The sequence below is a fragment of the Protomyctophum parallelum genome (assembly GCF_964188405.1).
Source record: "Protomyctophum parallelum genome assembly, chromosome: 10".
In the NCBI taxonomy this organism is placed as follows: domain Eukaryota; kingdom Metazoa; phylum Chordata; class Actinopteri; order Myctophiformes; family Myctophidae; genus Protomyctophum; species Protomyctophum parallelum.
The window spans coordinates 28526167-28551896 of NC_139704.1; the positions used below are offsets into that span (position 1 = coordinate 28526167).

The following is a 25730-nucleotide window of genomic DNA, read 5'->3' on the forward strand; positions in this document are numbered from 1 at the left end:
GAAGAGTAGTAAGAAATAAGAATAAGCCTTTATTTATTTTTAATTATTTTTCATGTTGTACATATTGTTTTATTCTCTATGATAATTAACCATTACCTAGCCTGACCTAAGCAGAGACATTTCTGGTCTAGAGGGGCGGGTCGCGCCTCAGAAATGCGCGCACCCTGATTGGATCTCATCGTTCTGTCCGTCACCCCCGGCCCCTCCTCTCCCCCCTAGTGCAGCGCTACGTCACATCATTTAGAGCGACGCCCACCCGGAAGGGTTGACTCCCACTTTTAGACTGGTTCAGCCCACGGCTTTTTCCAGGCTTTCATCTTTCGCGCAGACGAAATGAAAGCCTGGGTATCGAGGCTAACCATTACCCAACCCAACCCGGCCCAGGCCATCCTTCAACTACATATCCCAAGCAAGCGACACTACCAAGGTTTACTAATTGAATGTCGATTCATCGTGCAGCTTCCAGCTCCCCTCGCCCACTCTCCCCTCCACTCCAGTTTTCTCAAACAGTCACATCCATCCTTTCAATTCAGCCAAGCGCTAGTACCGCTAACCAGTACCACGGAGGATATATATCTATCACTAATCAAGTGGGGAATATTCACACGCAATGAGATATCGGATTGGAAGTCGCTCAGGAAGATGACATTTCAGCATTTTCGTGCTAATTCCTTGGCGAGAATACTCACTTTTCATCCTTTCACTTCGAGCTTTGCGGCTAAGCTAAGCTAGCGAGTCAGTTCATCAGCTGTTCATTGTTTTTATGTGGGGTTTGTTTTTGGACAAAGCCGTCGGATGCTGGACTTCGAATGCGGTAGTGGACTTAATTGTCAGTATAACGGGCGTCTTTCTACGCCCGGCCATGTTTGTGAACTGTCGAGCTGAGTGTCTGTAGTTCTTTCAAGAAACTAGTGAGAGGGGAAAGGTTCTGCATGAAAGAGGAAGGGGAGCGGTGGAAGACAAGACACCGATCTAAAGAACGTAGAGGAGGGGGCTGTAGAGGTCAAACCAGAAGAAGAGGAGGGGAGCTGTGGAAGATAGCTAAACAAGAGTTTTGGGACTGTAGAAGACTTGACACCTGAAAAAGAGGAGGCTCGTAGTGGGACAACATCCTGGTGCCAGTGATGGCAAACGAGCCGATCATTCTAAATGTTTATGACATGGTAAGTTGTCTTGCTGGGAAACATGTAAAAAAGATGTCACTTAGTAACTTATTACAAAATAAATGTAATAAAATATCCTCAGGGTTAACTCTGAAAGAAAGACATATGATGAATGACCCCCCCCCACCCACACACACACACACACACACACACACACACACTGTCACAATGTGTGAAATATTCTTGTAGTTTCATTGCCATATTAGGAGTGGAGCAAAATGACTAATTGGAAACGCTAAGCTTCTATGGCCAAAACAGTGAAGTCAGGTGAACAGAAGTCACGCTTCTGGCAAGAAAGTTGACCAGTTCCAGTTTCCCCTCAGCACTCATGCACATTGCATGCTGTACTGAAAATAGTCACAGTTGCTAGAGACAAACTTTATATAAACAAGTAGAGGTTCAATGTTTAGAATAGTGATTGACATGATTATGAACCAATAATGATGAAAGTTGCACCAAAATCAGCGATACAGGGTGGTGAGTGGTGACTGAAAGTCAAAACAAGATTAGGGCCCAGACTTGGCTGTTAAGGCCAAAGGTTGGATTTGACGCATTGTGTTGTTGTCATGTAGTAGTATAGCCCCTTTCGGGACCCTCCATAAAGCTTTTCTGAAATTTTGATGAGTTTTATGGGTCCCTGCTCATAACTATATTTTCGTATGGGAATTCTGGAACGCGGACATAAATATTCTCTCTAAGATTGTATGCAGCGTTTGACGGCCTTTTTTAGTTTAAGTTATTCTGAATTCGTGAACTATAATTACCTATACAAAGCGCTGCGAATATCTCCTGTGGCGCGGAAGCCGGTAAGTATTTTTGTCTTTGTTTGACCAATTTGGTCGCTTTATTTCTTCTTGTTTGTTTACCGTTTATTGTACCGCCTCCCGGTGTGCGGTTGGCTTGTGCCGGCTACGTCCCTGCCTCTGATCTGCTCTGTCATAGCTAGGGATGCACCGATCCGATACTCGTATCGGAGATCGGCGCCGATCCAGGCTAAAATTCTAGATCGGGTATTGGTGGCAAATGGGCCGATCCATTATCCGATCCGATAATTATGTGTAACTAGAAAAAGTGCCCTTCTGGGCACAGGTCTCCACCAGGATTCTTCCTCAGCCTAATGGGAATATGCGTGCACAGTTTCATCGCAATCGGAAGCTGCGTTGAGGAGTTGTGGCGATTTGTACAAAGCGGGCTACTCCTGAAAACTGTAGGAGCCAATCGTGGCCAATCAGGATGGAATATGAGAAATCAAACAAACCTGTCTTGATCACATGACTATGGAGATCATGTGTACCGATTTGCGTGAAATTTGGATAAAATCTGAAGGAGTAATAATAGAAAATGTGTTTTACATATGTCGGCCTCCTGGTGGCGCTATAAAGAGCAGATGTGAAAAATTCCAGACAAAGGTTTTTCCTTGGCCTCTAGGGAGTTGGCATACAAAGTTATCCACAGAGCCGTGCAGTTAGAGGTAAAAACACTTTTCGGCCAGTTATAGCGCCACCTTGAGGCTGAGTTGAAATTGTTCATGTGGCATTTCGTCCTCGGCCTAGTGGGAATGTGGGTGCACAATTTCACGGAAATCACGCGATGTGTTCATGATTTGCAGCATTTTGTTTGAAACTGAGCACTCCTGTGAACTTTGGAAGCCAATCTTAACCAATCAGGATGGAGTGTGAGAAATCTGAAAGACCGGTTTCGTTGAATGGCTCTAGAGAGACTGTGTACCAATTTGCGTGATGTTTGGACAAAATCTGTAGGTGTACTGTGCAAAAACTTGTTTTGCACAAAGCGGCCTCCTGGTGGCGCTATAACAGGCCGTTCTGGAAAGTTTTGGGCAGAGGTTCATCGTTGGCATCCATGGAGTGTGTGCAAAATTTGGCATCGACCGGGTTAACGGTGGCCGAGATTAGCTGCTCACGGACACACGGACGGACACACACACGGACGGACGGACACACACACGGACGGACGGAGTGCAAAACATACTCTCCCCCCATGCCTTCGGCCTGGTGGAGACAATTACAGTATGAAAACTCCTCTGTGACACAGCAGTGTAGTATTGACAGTATAACATGTGGAATGCAGCCAGGCTAGCCTGCTCTAGAGTTCTCATCGGGCCCGAAAATTAAGGCCCGGCCCTAACTGGGCCCTAACTGATCAGGCCCTAGGCCCGGCCCGGCCCGACTAATTAGCATAGATTTTAGGCCCGACCCGGCCCTAAAATGTCGGGTCGGGTCGGGCCTGGTCGGGTTTGTGCAGAATTTGAGGACTCTACACAGAGTAAAAGTGAACGCCAGTCAGCACCATCTTCATAATAGATAAATACACAAACAGACAGAACAGAACTATTACTTTTATTAATCTAAACAAATTCAATATATATATTTTTTTTTTCATGGAGCCCCAGGCCCGGCCCGGCCCTACTGATTAGCATACATTTTAGGCCCGGCCCGGCCCTAAAATGTCGGGTCGGGTCGGGCCTGGTCGGGTTCGGGCAGAGTTTGAGAACTCTAGCCTGCTCACACATTAACCTGGTCTAATTGTTGCACAGTTATTTCATAAATAATTCAGTGCATCTATATCTGTGTTTGTTACATTTTGTTTTACAAAGTTGGGAAAGTAATGTTTAAGTCAAGCCTTGATGTTGCCTTACACAAAATAATGATTCCAGACTCCACACAGTGAGGCATACAGCTTAATAGGTTATTACGTTTCTTTGTGGGGGGTATCGGATCGGTACTCTGTATCGGCAGATACTGGACCCCCATGTATCGAAATCGGTATCGAATGCCAAAAAGCCGGATCGGTGCATCCCTAGTCATAGCTATAGCGCCACTAGCTAGCCAGATAGGCGGTACAATGAGGTGTCAATAAACAAGGAAGGAAGAGAAGAATCAAAGCGACCAAATCGGTCAAACAAAGATTAAAAATACTTAACGGCTTCCGCGCCACAGGAGATATTTGCAGCGGCATGTAAGGGTACTTATACTTCACATATTCAGAAGCCCTCACACGACAGGCGTTATCCACGTTGTTTATGTTTTATGTATGTCCGCGTACCAGGTGGCAGGATACTGCTGGAACAGGACCCAATGGTCTGTGTCGTCAAAAAGTCAGAAACTTCAGTACCATTGGGTTCTGCTTGGAGGGCTAGTAGTAGTATTGAGTCGGTTTTTCCAGCAATAGTGATTTCTTTATGAATTATCGATTGGTAGTGATACTAGTGAATAGTGACGCCATTGCAAGCCTGTTTGAGTAATATTTGTTGTAATACACAACATTTCTATGTACTGTCTGTTACTGTACTTTACTACTTGCATAATAAGGTTGACTCATTGCAGGCATCATTTTTAACATTGACCTTTTTGCAGTGTAACTTCAAATTAATTCACCAATTGAATAAGTAAAAATTCCAAGCTTAAAATATTAAGAAAAAAAAAATTCTCCATCACATGAAATGACAAACAGCTGTATCTTGCACCTTTATCCCAGTGTTATGTTTTATTATAGTTGTCTGTGTTATGTCTCACTGTGTTAGTCTAATTGACACCTGCAGTGTGATACTTGACACCTGCAGTGTGATGTCATTAGATACAACCAACCGTGACTTTGACTCACTGCAATGTCATCATGTTGGTGTGACCTCATTCTGTTATAGGCACAGAGTGGAACAGGAATGAATACTTGTCTTGTACATTACATACATACAAGGAGACCCAGCAAGGCATTACAATTATTATAGTATGTCACATTGGATATGCTCATGACATTGACTATAGCTTATATGTTGAATGCAGCAGTTGATATGCTGTTGGATATTAGACTGTAAACTTAAAGTAAAGTCAGGCAATAACATGTGACGAGCTCTGTAAATAGCCATATTTGAACTAACGATTACAGTACACAGTGCAACCCACTGAGACACTAGGATGATTTGTCCTACACAAACATTAAATGCCTTTGACAATTAATGGACAATTTTGAGTGTTTGTGTAAACACATACATTATGTAACGCAAACATTGAAGAAGAAGTTGAGAACTAAAATTCTGATTTACTTCACTGTAACTTCTCTTTCAATCCACTCCATTTATTTACATTATGTTGTCTCTATTAGCAGATAACAGAGGAGGTGTGAGAATTAGAGTGCTGTTGAGGAAATGAGGAATGGAGAGAGAGACAGACAGACAGACAGACAGACAGACAGACAGACTGACTGACTTTGCTGCCATTAAATTTCAGCTTGAATGGGTAATCATGGAAGATGGGAAGGAGAGAAAATGAAGAAGAGAGGGGGATGGAATGGATATGTCCTAGGCGGCCTATGGCAAAATATAACGTACAATCTTTCTGAAGATCACTGGACAAATTGTGTGCGAAATGGAGAGATATACTGTGTACAGTGTGTAGTACAGACTACTGAGAGAAAGATAATCAGATACATGCAGACATTCTAGCCTGCAGAGACCAGTGGGTAAGGGGTGACAGAGCAAACCATTGTTCCTATCTAACCGCAAGTTAAGTGCCTAGAGAGAGTGTGTGTGTGTGTGTGTGTGTGTGTGTGTGTGTGTGTGTGTGTGTGTGTGTGTGTGTGTGTGTGTGTGTGTGTGTGTGTGTGTGTGTGTGTGTGTGTGTGTGTGTGTGTGTGTGTGTGTGTGTGTGTGTGTGTGTGTGTGTGTGTGTGTGTGTGTGTGTGTGTGTGTGAGTGAGATAGAAATAATAGGATGACTTATTAGTCGTATGTCCATGTCCTACTGCTTAAAAGGATATATGAAGACAGAAAGAGAAAGGCTCCTCTTTGCCGCCAGCTTGCAGAGAATAATGGGAGAGAGTGAAGTGAACAGAGAAACAAAGAAGAGAGTAGCCACACAGTAGTGGCATAAGAAAGATCCATGCAGACCTGGGTGCCCTGCAGGGCAAGTACCTCTCCAATCTGCTCTGTGTTTTAGATAGAATTTGTTTTGTGCACAGCAGTCATCAGGATATACATAAAACATATGCAAACAAACAGATCACACAGTACATAGACAATAAAGAAACGGTGCCAACAGAAGGCCACATAGTTCCAAGAGGCATCACATCACACTTTATGCACGGAACTGAGATGGGGCCTGCTTGTTCATAAGCCCTATACTTATGGGAACAAACGATCTTGAGGCCCTAGCCTGCAGGGAAGGTACCATGTGCCGTCGCCCTGATGGTAAAAGATGGTATTGGCTGTGTAACGGGTGTGTGTTGTCCCTAGTAATAGCTTTCCCCTTCCTGAGTACCCGGGTCTCATACATTGAGGTCATACTCTCAAATTGTACCCCAGCTATTTTGCTGGACACGCTGATGATTTTATGGAGTTTGTTCTTATTGACCAATGATAATGAGCCGTACTATGAAACAAAACAAAATGTCAATGCACTCACAAAGGATCGATGAAAAAGTGCCATAATATTTTTTTCGACGTTATACTGTCTCAGTCTGGCCTGGGTACCATTGGCCTGGGTACCATTGCCAGCAGTGCATTGCACAGTATACTTTTCAAATCTATCGTTTGTAAAAACACAAAAACATCTTGAAATAACGATTTTATTATCTATCTAATCTATATTACTTTGGGGAAGCTCTGTATGATTTGATTTAAATTAATTTCTGGGGACATAAGTGCGTAAGTGCGTTTTACACACACACACACACACGCACACACACACACACACACACACACACACACACACACACACACACACACAGGGTTATTTATGTTAACATCTACTCAGGCTTTTGTGAGCACCCCAGACAGTTGATTCGGTATTTAGATATTTGATATTAATTTGTATCAAACATGACCCCGTCTTATAAACCCAATTTGTGACTGCATAGACAGTAGGTTGACAGGAAACTGGGAGAGAGATGGTGGGAAGACACGCAGCAAAGGTCGTTGGGATTGGAACTCGAATTACCAGCCAAGTTGCCCAGACCGCTAGGCTGGCACGGGCCAGTCAGCAACTGATATGATAAATTAGAATTAAATAAAAACAACATTGCACTCAATTCGTACTTGCCCGACCAGGCAGGTCTAGACAGGTTTCATTGCCTGCAGTTCTTTTTTATTTTATTGTCCTGTCTGTTAATAGTGAATCCTATGCCACCCTCTGTGTGCTTTTACATGGCTTGTCTGCATTGCAGAATTAGATGTGTAACAGGGGTCAGACGCTCACAAGTGTGGGTACAAGTTATTACTTGCGCAAGCAGAGCGCGCAAGTAATAATTTCGCCCGGTCCGTATGCACCGTCCCAGCCAACCCGCCACTTGATGCGTATGCAAATAAAACAGCAAATTTGTGCCTGGTTTGCTGGGACCAGATTACATAAATGACCATATTTCTTACGTCATCATTTAGAGCTAGTCATACATATACTATATATATAATCAGTAAAATAAAATAGCAAATTGTGCCTGATTTGCTGGGACCAGAGTACATGGTGTGTATTAGGCATGTGAATCTCGTCTCATCTCACGATTCGATACGCATCTCGATGCACTGCCAGCGATACGATACTTTAGCGATACATGGAATCTCCTGGCGATACGATGCGATACGATTCAACCCTCTACCGATACGATGCGATTTGATGGCGATTCAATTCTGGACATTGCGATATGATACGATTCACCCCTCTACCGATACGATGCGATTTGATGGCGATTCAATTTGGATTTATATTAAAGCTCTATTAATTTCCCAAAACATGCATTACATTTAAATTCAAAGCAATTTATTGTTTTACTGTAGGTTAGTATTATAGCTCTGCATCTCAAACAACCCAACTTATAGAATTCTGTAAGTAAACAAAGGGTCTGCTCTCTGCTGGTTATTGTGGAATTGTTAGATTACTAATAATCATAGGCTATAGTATAATTATTATATCTCAAAGGTCAATTTGAGGTTTTGAGTATAGAGGGTTCAAGAGATTAAAATGTAATAGCCTATCGTTCATCAATTAATGTTACCAACATATAAATAGAAAAGAAACAAAACAAAAATTACAGGTCACACTTGTAGTGCTGTCAAACAAGTCTATGTCTAGTTTAATCTGCAACAGTTTTATAATATTGCCTATGTATAGTGGGGGTCCCTACTTGATCTCTCACTCTCAGCTAAGTGGTCCTTGGCTTGACCTGAAAAACGTTGAAGACCCTGGCCTGCATGTATTATTAACGTTATAAATACATAGCAGATGTACAAGCTCACAACGCGTCTCATCCACGCCCCGCTGTGAGCTTGTGGATCTGCAATTTTAGGCGTGCGACACCGTCTTGCTGCAGAATATAAATAAGGCTTCTATCTCAGAGAACAGCAGGGGAAAGCTGGACAGTGCCGTGGAAAGTTGTGAAACGGTTGAGGCGTTGTTGTTGTACACGTGTGTGCACTGCAGACTGCAGAAGCTTTCTTTAATTACAAATTGATGATCGCGACGCAGATTTGCGTCGGATAATCAGCAAGCACAGCTGTAGAGTGTGGATCATTACACGCAGCGCTACAGTGAAAAGTCAACTGATCGACGGACAAAGCTACTCGGACAGCTATTTTATAAAGCTAAAGAGTAAAGGTGGTGCTTCTTGTTTAATGCGTGGGGCTCACTTCTGTTAGTCGCGGGTGCTCTTTATAGTCTGAGTCTGTTTGTTGTCTCAGCGTGTCTACTCTGACTGCACCGTCGTACGGTAGCTTCTGTTCACTGACTGTGTGCGCTCACTGCGCTGCGAGAGACCTTTTTTTTTCTTCCTTTTCTGATGGTACGTTGAATGCGCCTCGGAAACACAGGATAGGGTGAAATTTACCATGAAAAAACGGTGCAACCACGGATTTTACCGATGCAAGCACTCCGCGAACGATGCATCGAGATTTCACCAGTCAATTTTACCGATACACAGTGAATGAACCGATTCACTCGCATCGCGCATGTCATAATCGATGTATCGATACGTATCGATTATTTTCCACATGCCTAGTGTGTATATGTATGACTAGCTCTCAATGATGACGTAAGAAATATGGTCATTTATGTAATCTGGTCCCAGCAAACCAGGCACAAATTTGCTGTTTTATTTACATACGCATCAAGTGGCGGGTTGGCTGGGACGGTTTTTGGTGCAAAGTAACCACAGTATACCGCTAATCAACTTACAACTACATATATATAGTATATGTATAACTGCTCTCAATGATGACGTAAGTAATACAACATTATGTTTCTGGAGTGTATAAAAGTAACGGTAGTGTCAAAAAGTTAATTATAAAGCTTTACGTTAATTTCATTCAACATTATCAAAAAGTAGTGTGCAAAAACTAAGTCAAAGTTTTATTCTAGAAAGAGAAGATATATACTTTCAGACGGGACCACTGACCTAAAGAACCACTGACAGGAACCACTGATCTAAAAGTCCTTTTGAGCAGGTCAGACCTGTAAGATCTTACCCAGGATTAGACTATCACCCAGTGCATACAGCGTCCGCGGGTAGATAAAATATCAAAGAGCGTGGAGTTATAGAACAAAGTTTTATTCTAGAAAGAGAAGATATATACTTTCAGACGGGACCACTGACCTAAAGAACTGACCTAAAGAACAGGTCAGACCTGTAAGATCTTATCCAGGATTAGACTATCACCCAGTGCATACAGCGTCCTAAAGATGCTTTTGAGGCGGAATATTTAGAATATTTCTAAATTGATAAAAGTGTATTTCTTATATAGATAGAAACTTGAACCATACTTAATAATACTAGGTGTTTACATGCATAAAGTAGGTAGGTAGCAAATAGTTACACCTAATAATTAGACATTTCAAACGTTCCTTCACAGAGATACTGAGATTCCACAGTTTACAGCGGTCGAAAGTACTTGCGTGCTCTGCTTGCGCACTAGTTGGCCATTTATGGCCTACAAGTGTGCAACAAGCAGTTCTAGTTATTATTATTATTCGCTGAATCGCTGGGGGGGAGTTGACGTCATCACGCATCCGCCTCGGTAACAGCAGACTGCTGGCACTTTGGCATGGGGGGTCAGAACAACATATGGAGTGTCAGAACAGGTCAGCTCCATATATGGAGATCTAAGGGTGGCAGCGGGGGCAGTGTTTTGAGTGTATAGGGTTTGATGAGGGCCCAGGTAGAGCCGATTCTCGGCCCTGTTGAGAACGCTTTGCCGGCTGCCGGGCGTGACTGCACTAATAACTTTGGGGCAGGCCCGTCTAGAGTTTGAATGGACAGGTATCAGTCAAAAGGGAGACATCGAAGAGGAAGGACAGGTTGGGAAGGATCAACATAATCAATGTCAGAACAGGTCAGCTCGATATATGGAGATCTAAGGGTTTGAGGTTTGATGTCAGATGTAGAGTTGCTGGCCGGCTCCATATATGCAGATCTAGGTAATGATCCAGTCTTCTCCATGTATGGCTATCCAGGGGTCAGTGACGTGATCTTCATATATGGAGACATATATGGTGGCATGACGTGTCACGAGGCGTGACCCAATGATTGTGTCCATCATTTAGGTTCATCCCACATATATAGACCCTTCTGATCCCCCCTCCGGCGCCTATGATGTGTAACACAACAGCGTCAGAATGTAGTGTTAAGACTTTACAGATAATGGCTTTTACACATTTATTTCACAAAATACAAACACAAAATGGACTAACATAATAGCAGATCACAGTCACAGAAGCTCCCATATTGAAGCAATGCTGTTCTCCTTTCCAGAGTTTCCGCCTTTATCAGCTATTGCTTAGAACATTTGGACAGCAGTAATTGTGTGGGGGAATGGCTTGCTGGTTAAAATCATGGACATAGACTCATTGGCTCTGGGGTGTGTGATCTCGAGAGGAGGCAAGACGCATAGCGGAAGCTTTGCAACAGCAAGCATGGAAATGGTGCTGGGTTTGCGTAAGGACACGCTGTGATTGGCCAGTGCACTTGTGCAAGGACGCGCTGTGATTGGCCAGTAGCCACTTTGAGTAGCAGTAGGGGCAAACGCTCTTGCCAGAACATGATTTAATATTCTGACCATATAGGGGTCGCAACTCGGAACGGGGCTGAGTTAGCTAAGCGCACTTCGCAACATTGGACACGGAAACTTCAGTGATGTCTCACGTGACTCAAGTTCGCTCGAGACGGCGCCCCTCCGTCACGGTCTAAAACTGTACTTTATCCCATACTACTAGTAGGAGGGGGCCATGACCATTGGCATTTTTGCGAACCCGGCACCATTTCCATGCTCGCTTGCCAACATAGCCAAGCTTCTGCGTGTGTCACACTCACAGGGGACGTTCGGTAGACCAATTAGATGTAAACGATTGTTTTCCCATGCCAATAAAGCTCATTTTGAGTGAATTAATAAGTCCCGGAAAAGATGCGCTGTGATTGGCCAGTAGTCACTCGAGCGGCAGCGTCGCAGCGTGCCTACTGCCTCACGCGCTTCCACTTGACTTCCTCCGGCAGCGGCCAATGAGGCATCTATTTTTTTATATCTATGGTTAAAATAGCCTCCGTGCATATTAACCGTAGTCCTGTGTTTTCATAAGGTGGCATAGCCGTTTCCTGTTCATTTGAAATGTCAACACGTGAAGCTGTTGTATGTGAAAATCATCATCTTTCTCTTCTCTGGCTCATTTTGTGTTCAAATAATCTGTGCAATACTCTATTTCTGTCTCATATCCTTGCTCTCCCTCTCAGACTCAGTTTTATACTCTTCTTGCATCATTGTCTGTATTTTTTTCTAATCTCAAATGTCTAAGCTGTGCATGCTCATTCATACATACTGTACACACACTGGCAGGTAGACTGGCAGGTGGTGTCATTAAGCAAGGTGACTTAAACACTCAGAGCTGTCCAGGGAATCCACTTAAACTGAGATAGGATTTAAAGAACTGAGAAACATTGGGAATTATGAGCATACATACACTTTAGTTACTGCTGCCGAGTGCCGACACGTCAGCACTCAGCATGTCTGCTGAATAGCCATGCACCTAATTATTTCCATCAACTAGTTGAGTTTTTGCAGGTTCCATTTAAAGATGGATTCCTTTCCCGTGATTCCTTTGTTCTCTTATTCTGAGGTATCATTTTTTCAACTCCAGGGTGTCTAATGAAGTACTGTCACCTCATAGACACATGAAAAACTGGAAAAATACAAAATACAAAAAAAGGAAATTGGATATGAATGCATATGTATTGATGAAAACGTTATATACTGTAGTCTCTGCCTGCCCCCTCTATACACGTGGTTCTTCACTTTCGGTTTACACACATATTTTCACTCAAAGGATCACAACACAATGCAAATAAGCTATCAAGATTCATCCATCCATCCATCCATCCATCCATCCATCCATCTTCAACCGCTTATCCGTAGTCGGGTCGCGACTCTCCACCAGAGAGCTCCAGACTTCCCTCTCCAGAGCAACATTAGTGACTTCCTCCTGGGGGATTCCGAGATGTTCCAAGGCCAGTGAGTCGATGTATTTCCTCCAACTGCGCCTTGGTCTGCCCCGGGGTCTCCTCCCAGTGGGACGTGCGTCGAGGACCTCCCTAGGGAGGCGCCTGAGAGGCATCCTAACCAGATGCCCGAACCACCTCCGCTGACTCCTTTCCAGGCGAAGAGCAGCGGTTCTACTCCGAGTCTCTGTCGTGTGACTGAACTTCTCACCCTATCTCTAAGGGAGATGCCAGCCACCCGTCGAAGAAAACTCATTTCGGCCACTTGTATTGTTTTCTTTCTTTCGGTCATGACCCACACTTCCATAGGTGAGAGTAGGAACGAAGATTGCTCAGTAGATAGAGAGCTTTGCCTTCTGGCTCAACTCTTTTCGTCACAACAGTGCGGTACAGCGACTGCAATAGCGCCCCTGCCGCTCCGATTCTCCGGCTGATCTCCTTCTCCGTTCTCCCCTCACTCGTGAACAAGACCCCGAGATACTTGAACTCCTTCTATCAAGATTATATATATTTTTTATCCTTTTGACCGGTAATATATTTATTGTTTATGTACAGTATGTGTATTTTTGTTGATAAAAACAAATAAATCGGGTATATTTTCCCAGTGTGGTAGATTCGTTTCCTCTCACGCAGGCACAGAACAGTGCCATCAGCTGATTGTCAGTAGTCTGTGCCATGCGTTTGGAGCATCTCTAAACATGAGATGTCACCTGATCTGATCGCCCCACATTGTCAGCAGATGTCAGATCCAGACAGCTTGCTCTCTCCAGGTCTTTCAGTCAGCCGGTTACACACCGGCACTCCCGTTATGTTCCACATTATTTTTGCTTCATCTTAATAGTGACAGTAAGTGGAAGTACAGGAAAGGCAGTAGAGAGGCTGACATGTAAACTTTGTCGGATTTGAAGCCAGGCCAGCTTTGGGAAGGACTTGCCTTATGCAGTCTTACCCGATGAGTCTCTGGGGCAGCGATGCTTTTATGCATCTTTTACCACACGGCCACACTGTGCAGTGAGTGGATCAATAGACTATTATACTGACAGCTGAACCTGCTGTTTGTCCTATCCTCTGTCCTACAGTCTCTTGCTCTGTGTCATTCATTCATGCACACTCTTTTACACACACACACACACACACACACACACACACACACACACACACACACACACACACACACACACACACACACACACATACTACCTTCCCTCCTCCATGCTGAGGAGAAGGCTGGGTTTAATGGGCTTTGAGGTCATTAGGGCCAGTTAAGATAAGACTCTTACTTTACAACCAAAGCAGAAGGAGGAGAAGGCGGGTGGGAAGAAACACGACCACTGCAGTTTCTTCTATTGTTGGCAGCAGCAGACCACCGGCCTCAGTCTGTATTGTCTTAATTGACCTATATGGACTATGGAGTGGTTCCTGTTCCAATCAATACGCTGATGACAGGATTACTTTTTTTCCCTGCTTCTTAGACAGAACAGACCTGACATTTTCTCTGACATGGAGCCACGGACACCTAGTGTGCACTGTGCACAGAGCTGTGACGTTTTCACATGCATTTCTACTGTGTTAACTGATACGCTAGGGCAGCACCACTGTGAGTGCAGAATGTGCAGAGGGTAACGTGTTAGAATGACTAGAAATTGATAAATGGTCTTTAATCCACATGTTGCCACCTAAAGCCATGTAAGAGTATAATTTTGGATTCAGTCTGGAAAAACATCGTCTTAACTGTGTGTGTGTGTGTGTGTGTGGGGGGGGGGGGGGGGGGGCTGTGCTTGCCGAATGCATTAGGTTCACTCTCCATCCAGGAGTGAGTACGTTTTAACGTTGTTTAATCCAATCAGATAGGACTTTTTTGTTTGGATGTATGGGTTGCCAAGGCCAGAAAGTAGTTTTTTGCCACTCAGAAGGTGTTCCCGCATAACCTCCGGGTATGATGATGATGTCACGCGCATACCCTCTATTGCTGTTTGACAGGGTAATTGGGAGATTATAAAGGGGGACTACCCCTTCCCCATCCAAAGCATGCATGCACAGATGTATATTGAAGCTAGTGTAATGATCAAAAGAATATCCATCCTGACTCAGTGAATCTAGGCTCTAACCTACTTTTGCAACACTTCAGTCAGTCAGAGGCGTCTGCCAGGGTCTCATACACTGATACACATCTGTTTCCTGTTACACAATTCACGTTTACAAGCAAGCCACATTCAGTCAGTTCATGACTGAACCCCTCACATCATAGGCTATTTTCACTCCTTTTGATTTATTTACATTTAAAAACCTATTCCATATTTACACCTATAATGACATGCCCATCAGTTAATTATTAAATTATCAATTATTTTGTAAGTAAGTAGTAAGTAAGTGGAACAATTTAAAACAATATTATTTGTGCCTCCTTGTCAAGAGGAGTATACAAACAATGACTACTATATTAAAACACCACAAAAGGAAAAGCATCTTCCTATGAAATCCCTTTTATGATTCATTACTTCCTCCTTCAGACATGAGCAGTCGCTAGCAGATAGGATTAGCAAAGAGGATGAGAGGTGACTGGTGTACTTAGCTGACCTTACCTCCCGCAGAACACTTATGTCAGACACATATTGCTGTACATTTTTCTTACCCAGAGCTGCCTGATCAAAATGTATTAATGAAAAACACTATATACTTTATATATTATATAGTGATGAATCAATAATAATACATCCCCAAATTGATCCTAAACTCTGTCACTTTTAACACGCATCCCAATTGCTTGTAACATGAGTGGTTTGATCTTAGAATCTGAAGCTTGTTCTCCAGTTCTACTTGACAGTTTATATCATATGTGCAAAACAAAACTGCCTTCCTCACCAGAACCCGATCCAGAGACCACATTACATCATCATTCTACAGATTATACCCTGGGCTATAGATAACAACAGATTGGAGGCAAATGTTTTTACAAGCATTTCAGCTTGTAAAAAGCTGTAGATTTTTGCTCTACTGTGTGGCTTGTAATGCGAAGTTATGCGTTTGGCTGCTTCCAGGAAATTGGGAATTTTTATAGCCTTTATCTATCTATGGTTTGCTGATCTAAGAATAGCTGAGCATGGAGTTTCAGTTTTTATGAAACATTCAACACTCATTCTCACCTGGGAGACACACAGTACAGACATACATTGTCAGGTACACTGAGAGGCTCCACTGGAGCTGCAAGCGAGGTGCACACCGCTCCGTTAAATAGCTATGTGTGTCTCTGTCTGTCTGTGAGTATGACCTATTGCCCGCTGCAGATAATTGGGGTCGTTGGGTCACACACTGTTCATTCACACTAAGCACAAGCAGTCATCTAATTGGACACACACACACACACACACACACACACACACACACACACACACACACACACACACACACACTCACTCACTACTGTAGCACACACACACTCACACACACACACACACACACACACACACACACACAGCACTGCTCAATTCACACGGCTGTGATTTTTCTCAAATTTATTGAGTACATGGGGTCCCCAATGTAAACAAGCCAAAAGGCTTTCTTGTATTCATCCTTTTAGCAGTATTGTACTGTACTTCCCTGTACTGTGCTTGTCCATGCAAACTGTTAAAAGTAATCAATCAATCAATCAATCAATCAATCAAACAGATTAGAATAGTCCAGGGGAAATAAACCCTCTGAATCCGTACAGTTAAAACACTGTTTGAGCTGAGTGCTGCTTTTCAAATGCTGAACAGTAATTCCTGGAATGTAATTTCATTACCGGTAGTTGTTATTTTCATGTGTTAAACCTACAACCCTATTTGACTATGCAGTGCGGTATTGAGACTCTAGTTACACACAGACCATGGCTTGTGTATTCTAAAACGTTTTTTTTACAGAAATGTATAATGTATAACTTTATTGTATTTTGTCCATAATTGCCAAGCCTTACGTACATACCCTATCTATTTCACATCAATGAATGAACTCTACCCAACATCAACCTGGCCAATAGCGTTGCCGCCTCCTGCATGACATGACATGCCTGATGATAAACGTGCTTCAGAGAAGATGGAACCTAATGACAGAGATCAGTGCAGCTGATCAATTATTGATTTTGTGTGTTGTGTCGGGGTGTGTGTGTGTGGGGGGGGGGGGGGGGGGGGGATTCAGTGAACATGTATAGGCTTATAGTTACATATCATGTTACAGGCAGTTCGGCTCACAGGGAGACAGAGATGAGAAAACATGCTTGTTATCCACCGAGTTGTGACGAGGTCATTTTCCTGTTAAATCTACAGAGTACACGTTTGTTTTAGATGAGATTAGATTTGGGTAGATTAGACCTTATTAAAACCTCGAGGGAGAATTTGTCTGCAATATAGTCACGTTATCGGGTAACAACGAACAACGGCTCAAAAGTGCACAATTGGGCTATATTAGTTCTATTTGTATTATTACTATTAATATTGTTGTTGTTGTATTGCTACTCTATACAATGTTGTAGAACCCAGGAATTTTACTCTTATATTATAATGGGATGTAATAATAAAAACCTCTTGCACCCAGAAAAGGAAATGAGTGACAAATCGAGTTATTTATAACCACAGACATGATCTATGATCTGTCATCATCTTCTTTATTTCTTTTTGCAGTGTTATTTTATTGAGGTGTGTGTGTCCAAGACTCCAAGTCCTATTGGTATACAACATGACATACATACGGTATAAAACATGGCTACAGATGGAAGTTATTTTGCACCATACTTAATCAATTCTCAATGTCCCCTCTATCCCTTCCCTGTCGTTTCTCCTCTCTCTCTGCCTCTTTCTCTACACCTCCATCTGCCCCATCTCACTCTCTCCCCTCACAGTATTGGGTCAATGAGTTTACCGCCTCTATGGGCATCGGAGTCTTTCACTCAGGAATCGAGATCTATGGCAGAGGTAAGGTTCTGTTTCTACACACACACACACATTGTTCAACAAATACAAATTGTTCCTTATGTCCATGTGTACGCTGTATGTGTTCAGAGTTTGCCTATGGAGGACACCCGTACCCATTCTCAGGGATCTTTGAGATCACACCAGGCGATGCCACAGAACTCGGGGACACCTTCAAATTTAAGTGAGTGTTCAAGTGGCTTACTGCAGATCACACACGTTTTAGTGCATTCTTACTGCATGTGGGCGAATGTGGACCGATCACACACTGAGTGCATGTGTGCGTATGTGGACAGCTGGCAGTGAGTCAGTGATGCCAGTGAGTCATTCCATTTGACAAATTCTGAGCCAGAAGACATCCCTTCTAGAATCTAGACAAAGGTTTAATGTAAATGTTTCGTAATTTATAACTTCCTGTTGATCACCCCACCGGGCGTCATCCAAAGGCTCTGGATGACGTATTGCCACTGGTGTATTTGCGTGTCTGAGTCATCTATCAAGCGCACTACATGGTGGTCAAGTGGATGGTGTACGACTGATGCGTAAGGCAGTGTGGTGGTGGTGGGAAACTTGAAAGACACAAAGTCGAGGCGTAAAGGAAAAAAAGAAGAGTTCAAAGCCTTGCTGAGTTTCATTTGATAGATTAATTACAAAAATCATCGATCCAACCGCGCTGACGGTCATGTGAAGAAGAGTATGTGGAATTTGCAGCGCGAGGCCCGTATTCAGGAGGAAGGTGATATTCATATTAGCAGCCAGCAACTATTGTATTCGCTGAGCTGCGGCATATAGTGGTTTCTCAAAAGAGGAACGACAACGGGACTGTCGGGAGTCGGGACATATTCCCTGTGATGTTGCCCTTTAGATCTGATCCCCGTCACTCACAGTTGCAATGTTGCATATGGGGAGAGCAGGTCATCCAAGTTGATCCAAAACTGATCTAGATGGCCCAGGCCGTAGCGTAACGGTCTGGGCACCGGACTGGTAATCCAGTCGCAGTGTGCCGCGGGTTCGACTCCCGGACCCGACACGGCCTTTACTGCATGTCATCCCCCCATCTCTCTCCCGTTTCCTGTCAGCCTACTGTCTGTCCCTTCAAAAATCAATAAAAGGCGTAAGCCGCAAAAAAAATATCTTAAAAAAAAAAAAAAAAAAAAAATGATCTAGATTATCAAGACATTATTTCAATTTGCTGCAAGGAAAGCTGCTGCTTGTGAGTAACATGTGAGTGCTTTATATAGTTGTCAATTCTCTCTTCTCTGAAGTGGGAACGGCAAGTTTTCTCTCTTTATTTTTGGGGCGCATGAATAAGACAAACATTAAAAGTCCATAGACTTGGCTGCCACATTATGAAAGCTGACTGAAAGCCAGACGTTGGAGGGGATAGTGCCCCTCAAAAATATAGAAAATGAAATTAAAGAACACCATCGTGAACACATTTAATCAACCCCAGATTAGAATGACGTGTTGAGGGGCCTCTGCACCACCAAAAGCACTTTTACTTCACCACAAAGTTGCACTGTATGTCATATAAAGGCTATTTCCCCCCCACAGCTTCCTCGCGTCCTGAATTTGAACACTGGGTCGGGACTCGGGAGCCAAGGTTGTGTCGCGGACCAATTTATATTTATTTTTTGTTTCCTACATTTTGTTTTTCATTTTTAATATTTCAAAACATTTTCAAAAAACATTCCCAAACGAGCACAAATTGTCATGAGTTAAAAACTCTTTTCAGTCATTTCATGAAGAAATCAACAACAAAAAAGACATTCCATAATTTAGAAAACCAATGAAAATAGCTGATCTACAAACTCACAAAGCTGCGCAAAGCAACGTGCTGTGAGTTTGGGTCCCAGGCAAACATCTAATTTCTCTTTTGGGTCACAGGCTAAAACGTTAGGGAACTACTGGGCAAGTACACCAGCCTAGCTCCGCGGAGCACCCATCTCTAGTTTGTATTGCTTTATGTGTTGATCTAAAACTTTTCATGTGGTTTTGATGCTGCTCTCTAGGCCAGGTCGCCCTTCATTATGACAGATAATCTGTATTTGTAAAGCTGTTGCAGTCAACAACAAAATAAAAATGGTGCATTTATATAGTGCCTTTATCCAAGGCGCTTTACATAGATTGTGAATTACATTGACCCATTCACACACACATTCATACACCGATGGCGGTGGAAACCATGCAAGGCAACAACCAGCACATCAGGAGCAATTTGGGGTTCATTGTCTTGCTCAAGAACACTTCGACCAGCCCCTGCCGCCCACCGCACTGAGTCACTCAGTTATTTAGTCAGTGAGTCATATATGCTGCTGTGTATTATTTCTGCTCTAGTTGATCCACCCCATAGCTCAGCAGAAACCGCATGGGGCGCACACACACAAACACACACACACACACACACACACACACACACACACACACACACACACACACACACACACGCTCATGCTCTTTCCAAGTAAGTCAGTGGAGCATAAATGTAGATGCTCCAAGACAAATAGCTGTATTGTCCACTCCCTCTGTCAAATGGATCAGCTCCAGCAGTCCTGTGATCAGCAGTCTGACATGCTTTATGGTATGAACGTATCAACACACATATCAGTGCACAGCAAGCGAAATATTATGACCATGAAATGGACTGCCCACGTGAATCCAGGACCGTTCACGTGGATGTGTAAACAACTAAATGTACTGCAACATTAGGAATCTTGTGATCGTAATGTTTTGACACTGCAGTAAATCAATTTAACTTGAAACATCCAATATTTCTGTTCCACCCTTCCCTCGTTGTCCCTATTTACACGACGGCTATTTTAGCTCTCACGTCAGACGCGCCAGGGGTGGAGTGGCGTCTAACATGAGATCAAAATTGCAACCGTAGGAATATGGTCAATCACCCCATCTCCATTCATCTCGTATCCCTCTAACCATGTACCTGCTTTTCTACCTCTCTCCCTCTCTCCACAGAGAAGCCATAGTGCTGGGCAGCACAGATTTCACAGAGGAGGACATAGAGAGGATCGTAGAGGAGATGGGGAAGGAATACAAAGGCAATGCCTACCACCTCATGCACAAAAACTGCAACCACTTCTCCTCAGCCCTGTCAGAGGTGGGGATGTGCATACACACTTGTGTTGCCTGCTTAATGCAACAGGCTGTTTGGGGGTTGATATTACTATGACTGCAAAAATAGTACAGTACAGTCTTCTACAGTACAGCACAGTATGGTACAGTACAGAAAAGTATTGTACAGTGCAGTACCGTATGGTACAATACAGTATGTTACAGTACAGTACAGTCTGCAACAGGACATTACGGTACAGTACAGTCTGCTACAGTACAGCACAGTATGGTACAGTACAGAAAAGTATTGTACAGTGCAGTACCGTATGGTACAATACAGTACATTACGGTACAGTACAGTCTGCTACAGTACAGTACAGTCTGCTACAGTACAGTACAGTGACAGTCTGCTACAGTACAGTAGTCTGCTACAGTACAGTACAGTGACAGTCTGCTACAGTACATTACAGTACAGTCTGCTACAGTACAGTACAGTATGGAACAATACAGTACACTACAGTACAGTATGGAACAATGCAGTACAGTACAGTATGGAACAGTACAGTACAGTATGGTACAGAACACTGGCCACCTGGATGGCGTGGCTCGGCACTAGAGTTGTTCTAGTTGTTTTAATTAACATGACCAGGTTAAAGCAGCAAAAACAGCTGTCCAAAACCGCACCATGCAGAGGAACATTTTGTTGGAATGTAAAAAAATACTATCATATTTGTAACTTAATGTCATGGTGCTTAAGATGACACTATTTCAATGCATGAGATTGTCTGTCATCACATACAACTCCAGCGGCATGTTTTTCCTTGAGCTCAATCTGGTGAAACGTCAAATTATTTGCTGCTACAATGAGAAGGGGGCTTTAGGGCTTTGAGTAATGAGCTTGGAGTCTTAGCTTCTGGCACAGACACCATGATTAAGATTACGATTTTTGACCAAATGGCTCTATCGATATTGTGACGATATTATGGGGATTGTGTTCTACGGTGCTACGGGCTAAGGTGGAGTCTGAGATGAGTTTTCAGACTACGGCGGAAGATTGGGAGTGAGTTTGCAGTTCTAATTGCAATGGGGAGATCATTCCATTAACATTGTGTGTGTGTGTGTGTGTGTGTGTGTGTGTGTGTGTGTGTGTGTGTGTGTGTGTGTGTGTGTGTGTGTGTGTGTGTGTGTGTGTGTGTGTGTGTGTGTGTGTGTGTGTGTGTGTGTGTGTACACGTTACACATCCACCCTCCCATTAGCCGATTTTAACATAGGATAATATAAAGCACCACCTTTAGCCTATTCCATACCCGGTTGTGTTGATTCAGATTGACATGTATGCAGATTCTATCACCACTTGCATCTTAGTCGAAATAGCGATGACATGGAACGGGCACGGTAAACTTAGTGTGATTTGCTGCAGTTGCCTGGGCAACACCAGACAGTTATGGCAACAAAATCAAGTTTGGAAGCTGTGTTGTGTGTGAATGCTGGTAGAATGTTGCACTAGGGACTAGGCACTATTCTCTGATCTCTCTGTAAGGGGAATTGTTTTATCACCCACAATCTAAGATCGTATCACATCACATCATATCATATCATATCACCCACTCCTACTTGAACGGCTAATACATACACAACACATACTGTATAGACACAAAGTCAGGGGAAGAAAAGCAAGCCTACATAAACGTACACACTAAAATAGGCCTACATAAACACATTCAGAATGAAACGGTCTCATTTGTTCTCTTTCTCTCTCACGCACACACACACACCCACGCACGCACGCACGGAGGCGCACACACTCACACACAGCACACGCATGCACAAGCAGACAGGAAACCGTACAGCAAGGGCAGAATCCATTTGTTTTTCTTTTTTTTGGTACCGGCCGATGGGCCGGCCGGTGCGATAGGTCGGCCGGTCCGTGGATAGGTCGGCCTGTCCGTGTATAGGTCGACCGGTCCGTGGGTGGGTCGGCCGACCGAAAAAAATAAAAATAAAAAGGTAACTCTGTCATTTCTCTACCGTTTTGGACGGGGGTGGGCTCATTTGAATCGTGTCGCCCCCCTGGGGGCGTCTTTGGGGGTCTCAAGGTTCGGGGACCCCCAAATGGTAACTCTGTCATTCCTCTACCGTTTTGGACGGGGATGGGCTCATTTGAATCGCGTCGCCCCCCTGGGGGCGTCTTTGGGGGTCTCAAGGTTCGGGGACCCCCAGGGACCCCCAAATGGAAACTCTGTCATTCCTCTGCGTTTTGGACGGGGGTGGGCTCATTTGAATCGTGTCGCCCCCCTGGGGGCGTCTTTGGGTGTCTCAAGGTTCGGGGACCCCCAGGGACCCCCAAATGGTAACTCTGTCATTCCTCTGCGTTTTGGACGGGGTGGGCTCATTTGAATCGTGTCGCCCCCCTGGGGGCGTCTTTGGGGGTCTCAAGGTTCGGGGACCCCCAGGGACCCCAAATGGTAACTCTGTCATTCCTCTACCGCTTTGGACGGGGGTGGGCTCATTTTAATTGTGTGAATCGGGAAATAGCTTGGTTAAATGTCCATATCAAGTGATATCTGAAAAGTGTGTGTGAGAGAGAGCTATAGTAAGAAGAATATGCAGATCAATATAAATGGTTCTGTCTCCCTCCCATCAATAAAGATCTATCATGAAAATGTCATGAGTTACCATGTGGGGGTCCCCGAACCTCCTAAACCCCGATAATGCGCCCAGAGAGGCAACACGATTCCAACCAACCCCTGTCCAAAACGGTTGAGAATTGATAGTTACCATTTGGGGGTTCCTGGGGGTCCCTGGTGGTCCCCGAACCTTGAGACCCCAAAGACGCCCCCAGGGGGGAGACACGATTCAAATGAGCCCACCCCTGTCCAAAACGGTAGAGGAATGACAGAGTTACCATTTGGGGGTCCTTGAGGGTCCCCGAATCTTGAGACCCCCAAAGACGTCCCCAGGGGGGCGACACGATTCAAATGAGCCCACCCACGTCCAAAACGGTAGAGGAATGACAGAGTTACCATTTGGGGGTCCCTGGAGGTCCTTGAGGGTCCCCGAATCTTGAGACCCCCAAAGACGCCCCCAGGGGGGCGACACGATTCAAATGAGCCCACCCCCGTCCAAAACGGTAGAGAAATGACAGAGTTACCATTTCGGTAAAAAAATATATATTTATTTTTATTTTTATTTTTCCCGCCGGCCGACCCACCCACGGACCGGCCGACCTATCCACGGACCGGCCGACCTATCGCACCGGCCGGCCCATCGGCCGGTACAAAAAAAAATAAAAGGGCCGACGGGCCGGCCGGTACAAATGGATTCTGCCCTCCCTCAAAACGTAGGTGGTTTTGCCCTCAGGGCTGGAACATCATGTTTACTCATGTAACCTCTCAGACATGCAGCGTTTGAGCATGAGAGAGGGAGAGAGGGGTAGCTGGAGGACATAGTCCTAGTGAGTGGGATGCAGAGCGAGATAGAGGGGAAGAAGGATGGAGAATGAATAGGAAGAAAGCGAGAGAGATGGGAGGGGGTCTCATGTTTATTTAGCTCTGATAGATCAAGCATGGCGGTTAATTCCCCAGAGAGAGGGCTTTTGATGTGTGTGTGACGTATTTGGTGTGTGCTCTGATGATGCTCTTTATGGTCTGAAATTGTGCTAGACATGCACACTACTGTAGATATATTATTGATCTACATTTTGTCGGAATTGACAATGTGTGACTTTCAAAATGTTACTTGAGGTTCTTTCCTCTGTTCTTCGCTCCTCTACTTTATTCTACATCCCCCTCTACACTTTCCATTTCTTTCCATCCCTTTCCATGCCTCTGTATGTAATGTAAACGTAGCAGACTTCAGACATGGGGTGAAAAGATTCCCTAAGAGATTAGTCTGCAGGGACGTGCAGAGAGTGTTAGAGAGGCAGGGGCTGAAATCTTGTAAGAGGGCACAAAATTAGCAGACCTACAAGCTCACAGCGTGTCGCGCTGCAACGCGTTGAGAGCTTGTAGATCAGCTATTTCCCAGGCGCAACCCCAGCACTCTTATCTACTGGAGATGTGGTGTACGACATGGATTTAGAAACAAATGTGTTCCAACGCAAAATGGTGCGTTCCAAGTTCAGGAGACTTGGGGGGGAAAAAATATTCTCCTGAATGCTGCCTTCCGGTATGGCATGGAAAGGAGTGGCATTTGCATTTCTTCCACTATAGTAAATGCTGCATTTGTTGTCTTGAGAGGGCAATTGTTTTACGGGTAAAAGGGCAGGGGCTGAAGCCCCCTCTGTTGTCTGTGTGCACGTCCCCGTTAGTCTGACTTTAAGTGCATGGAATGCGAATAATTTGCTTATATCCTCTCCCTCCTTTTCATTTGAGTAAGCGGTTATGTAATACGTGATTAAAAAGTCTTTGTGGTTGTAAGTGAACATACTGGCGCCCGGGTATCTTAGTCTGTGCTCCAATATCTGAAAGAGGCAGTCTGCCAGTAAGATGATTCAGTTTAACCGTCTGTGGGATCAAAGACCGGGGTTCTTGGAAGTCCCTCGTACCGTAATGACTTAATAGCATTGTCTGGCTGTCTGGAGGTAAACACCACTGATGATTGGTTCCACTACTGGACCACTAGCCTTCCACAGAAGATGGCATCTGCTGCAAGCTGCATGCATGGAGAGGTGGAAGAAGGGAAGCGAGAGAGAGACTCGGACAGGCAGGCAGTGAGACAGAAAGATTGAGAAAATGACTACAGTGTCAGTATAGAGGGTATGCACGTGACATCCTCATCAAACCCGGAAGTTATGCAGGAATGCCTACTGAGTGGCAAAAAACTACTTTCTGGCCCTGACAGCCCATACATCCAATCAGAAAAGTCCTATTTGATTGCTTTAAACAACGTTAGACAATGTTAAACTCACTTTGCATGTTGCTTTGCCACTCGATTTGCCATTCACTTTAAGCATGCGCATACCCTCTATTGCTGTAAGACACAAATGAGAACCACATAGAGAAAGGCTGAACGATGGGAGATGCATAATGAGCTGTCAGATATCTGACACCAGTGAGATTAGAATGAAAGGT

General features: G+C 44.1%; 1 protein-coding gene across 1 annotated transcript in view; it reads left to right on the plus strand.

Moving 5' to 3' along the window:
- The first annotated feature begins 533 nt into the window (after window positions 1–533).
- LOC310865146 (deubiquitinase DESI2-like) overlaps window positions 534–25730 on the plus strand; it is a 31131-nt gene continuing 5934 nt past the window's right edge. The window contains exons 1-4 of the mRNA XM_083774157.1: window positions 534–1163; window positions 17520–17592; window positions 17680–17773; window positions 20563–20704. Of these exons, the coding sequence (XP_083630283.1) occupies window positions 1125–1163; window positions 17520–17592; window positions 17680–17773; window positions 20563–20704 (348 nt within the window). The 5' untranslated portion in view covers window positions 534–1124. The remainder of the gene's footprint in view (window positions 1164–17519; window positions 17593–17679; window positions 17774–20562; window positions 20705–25730) is intronic.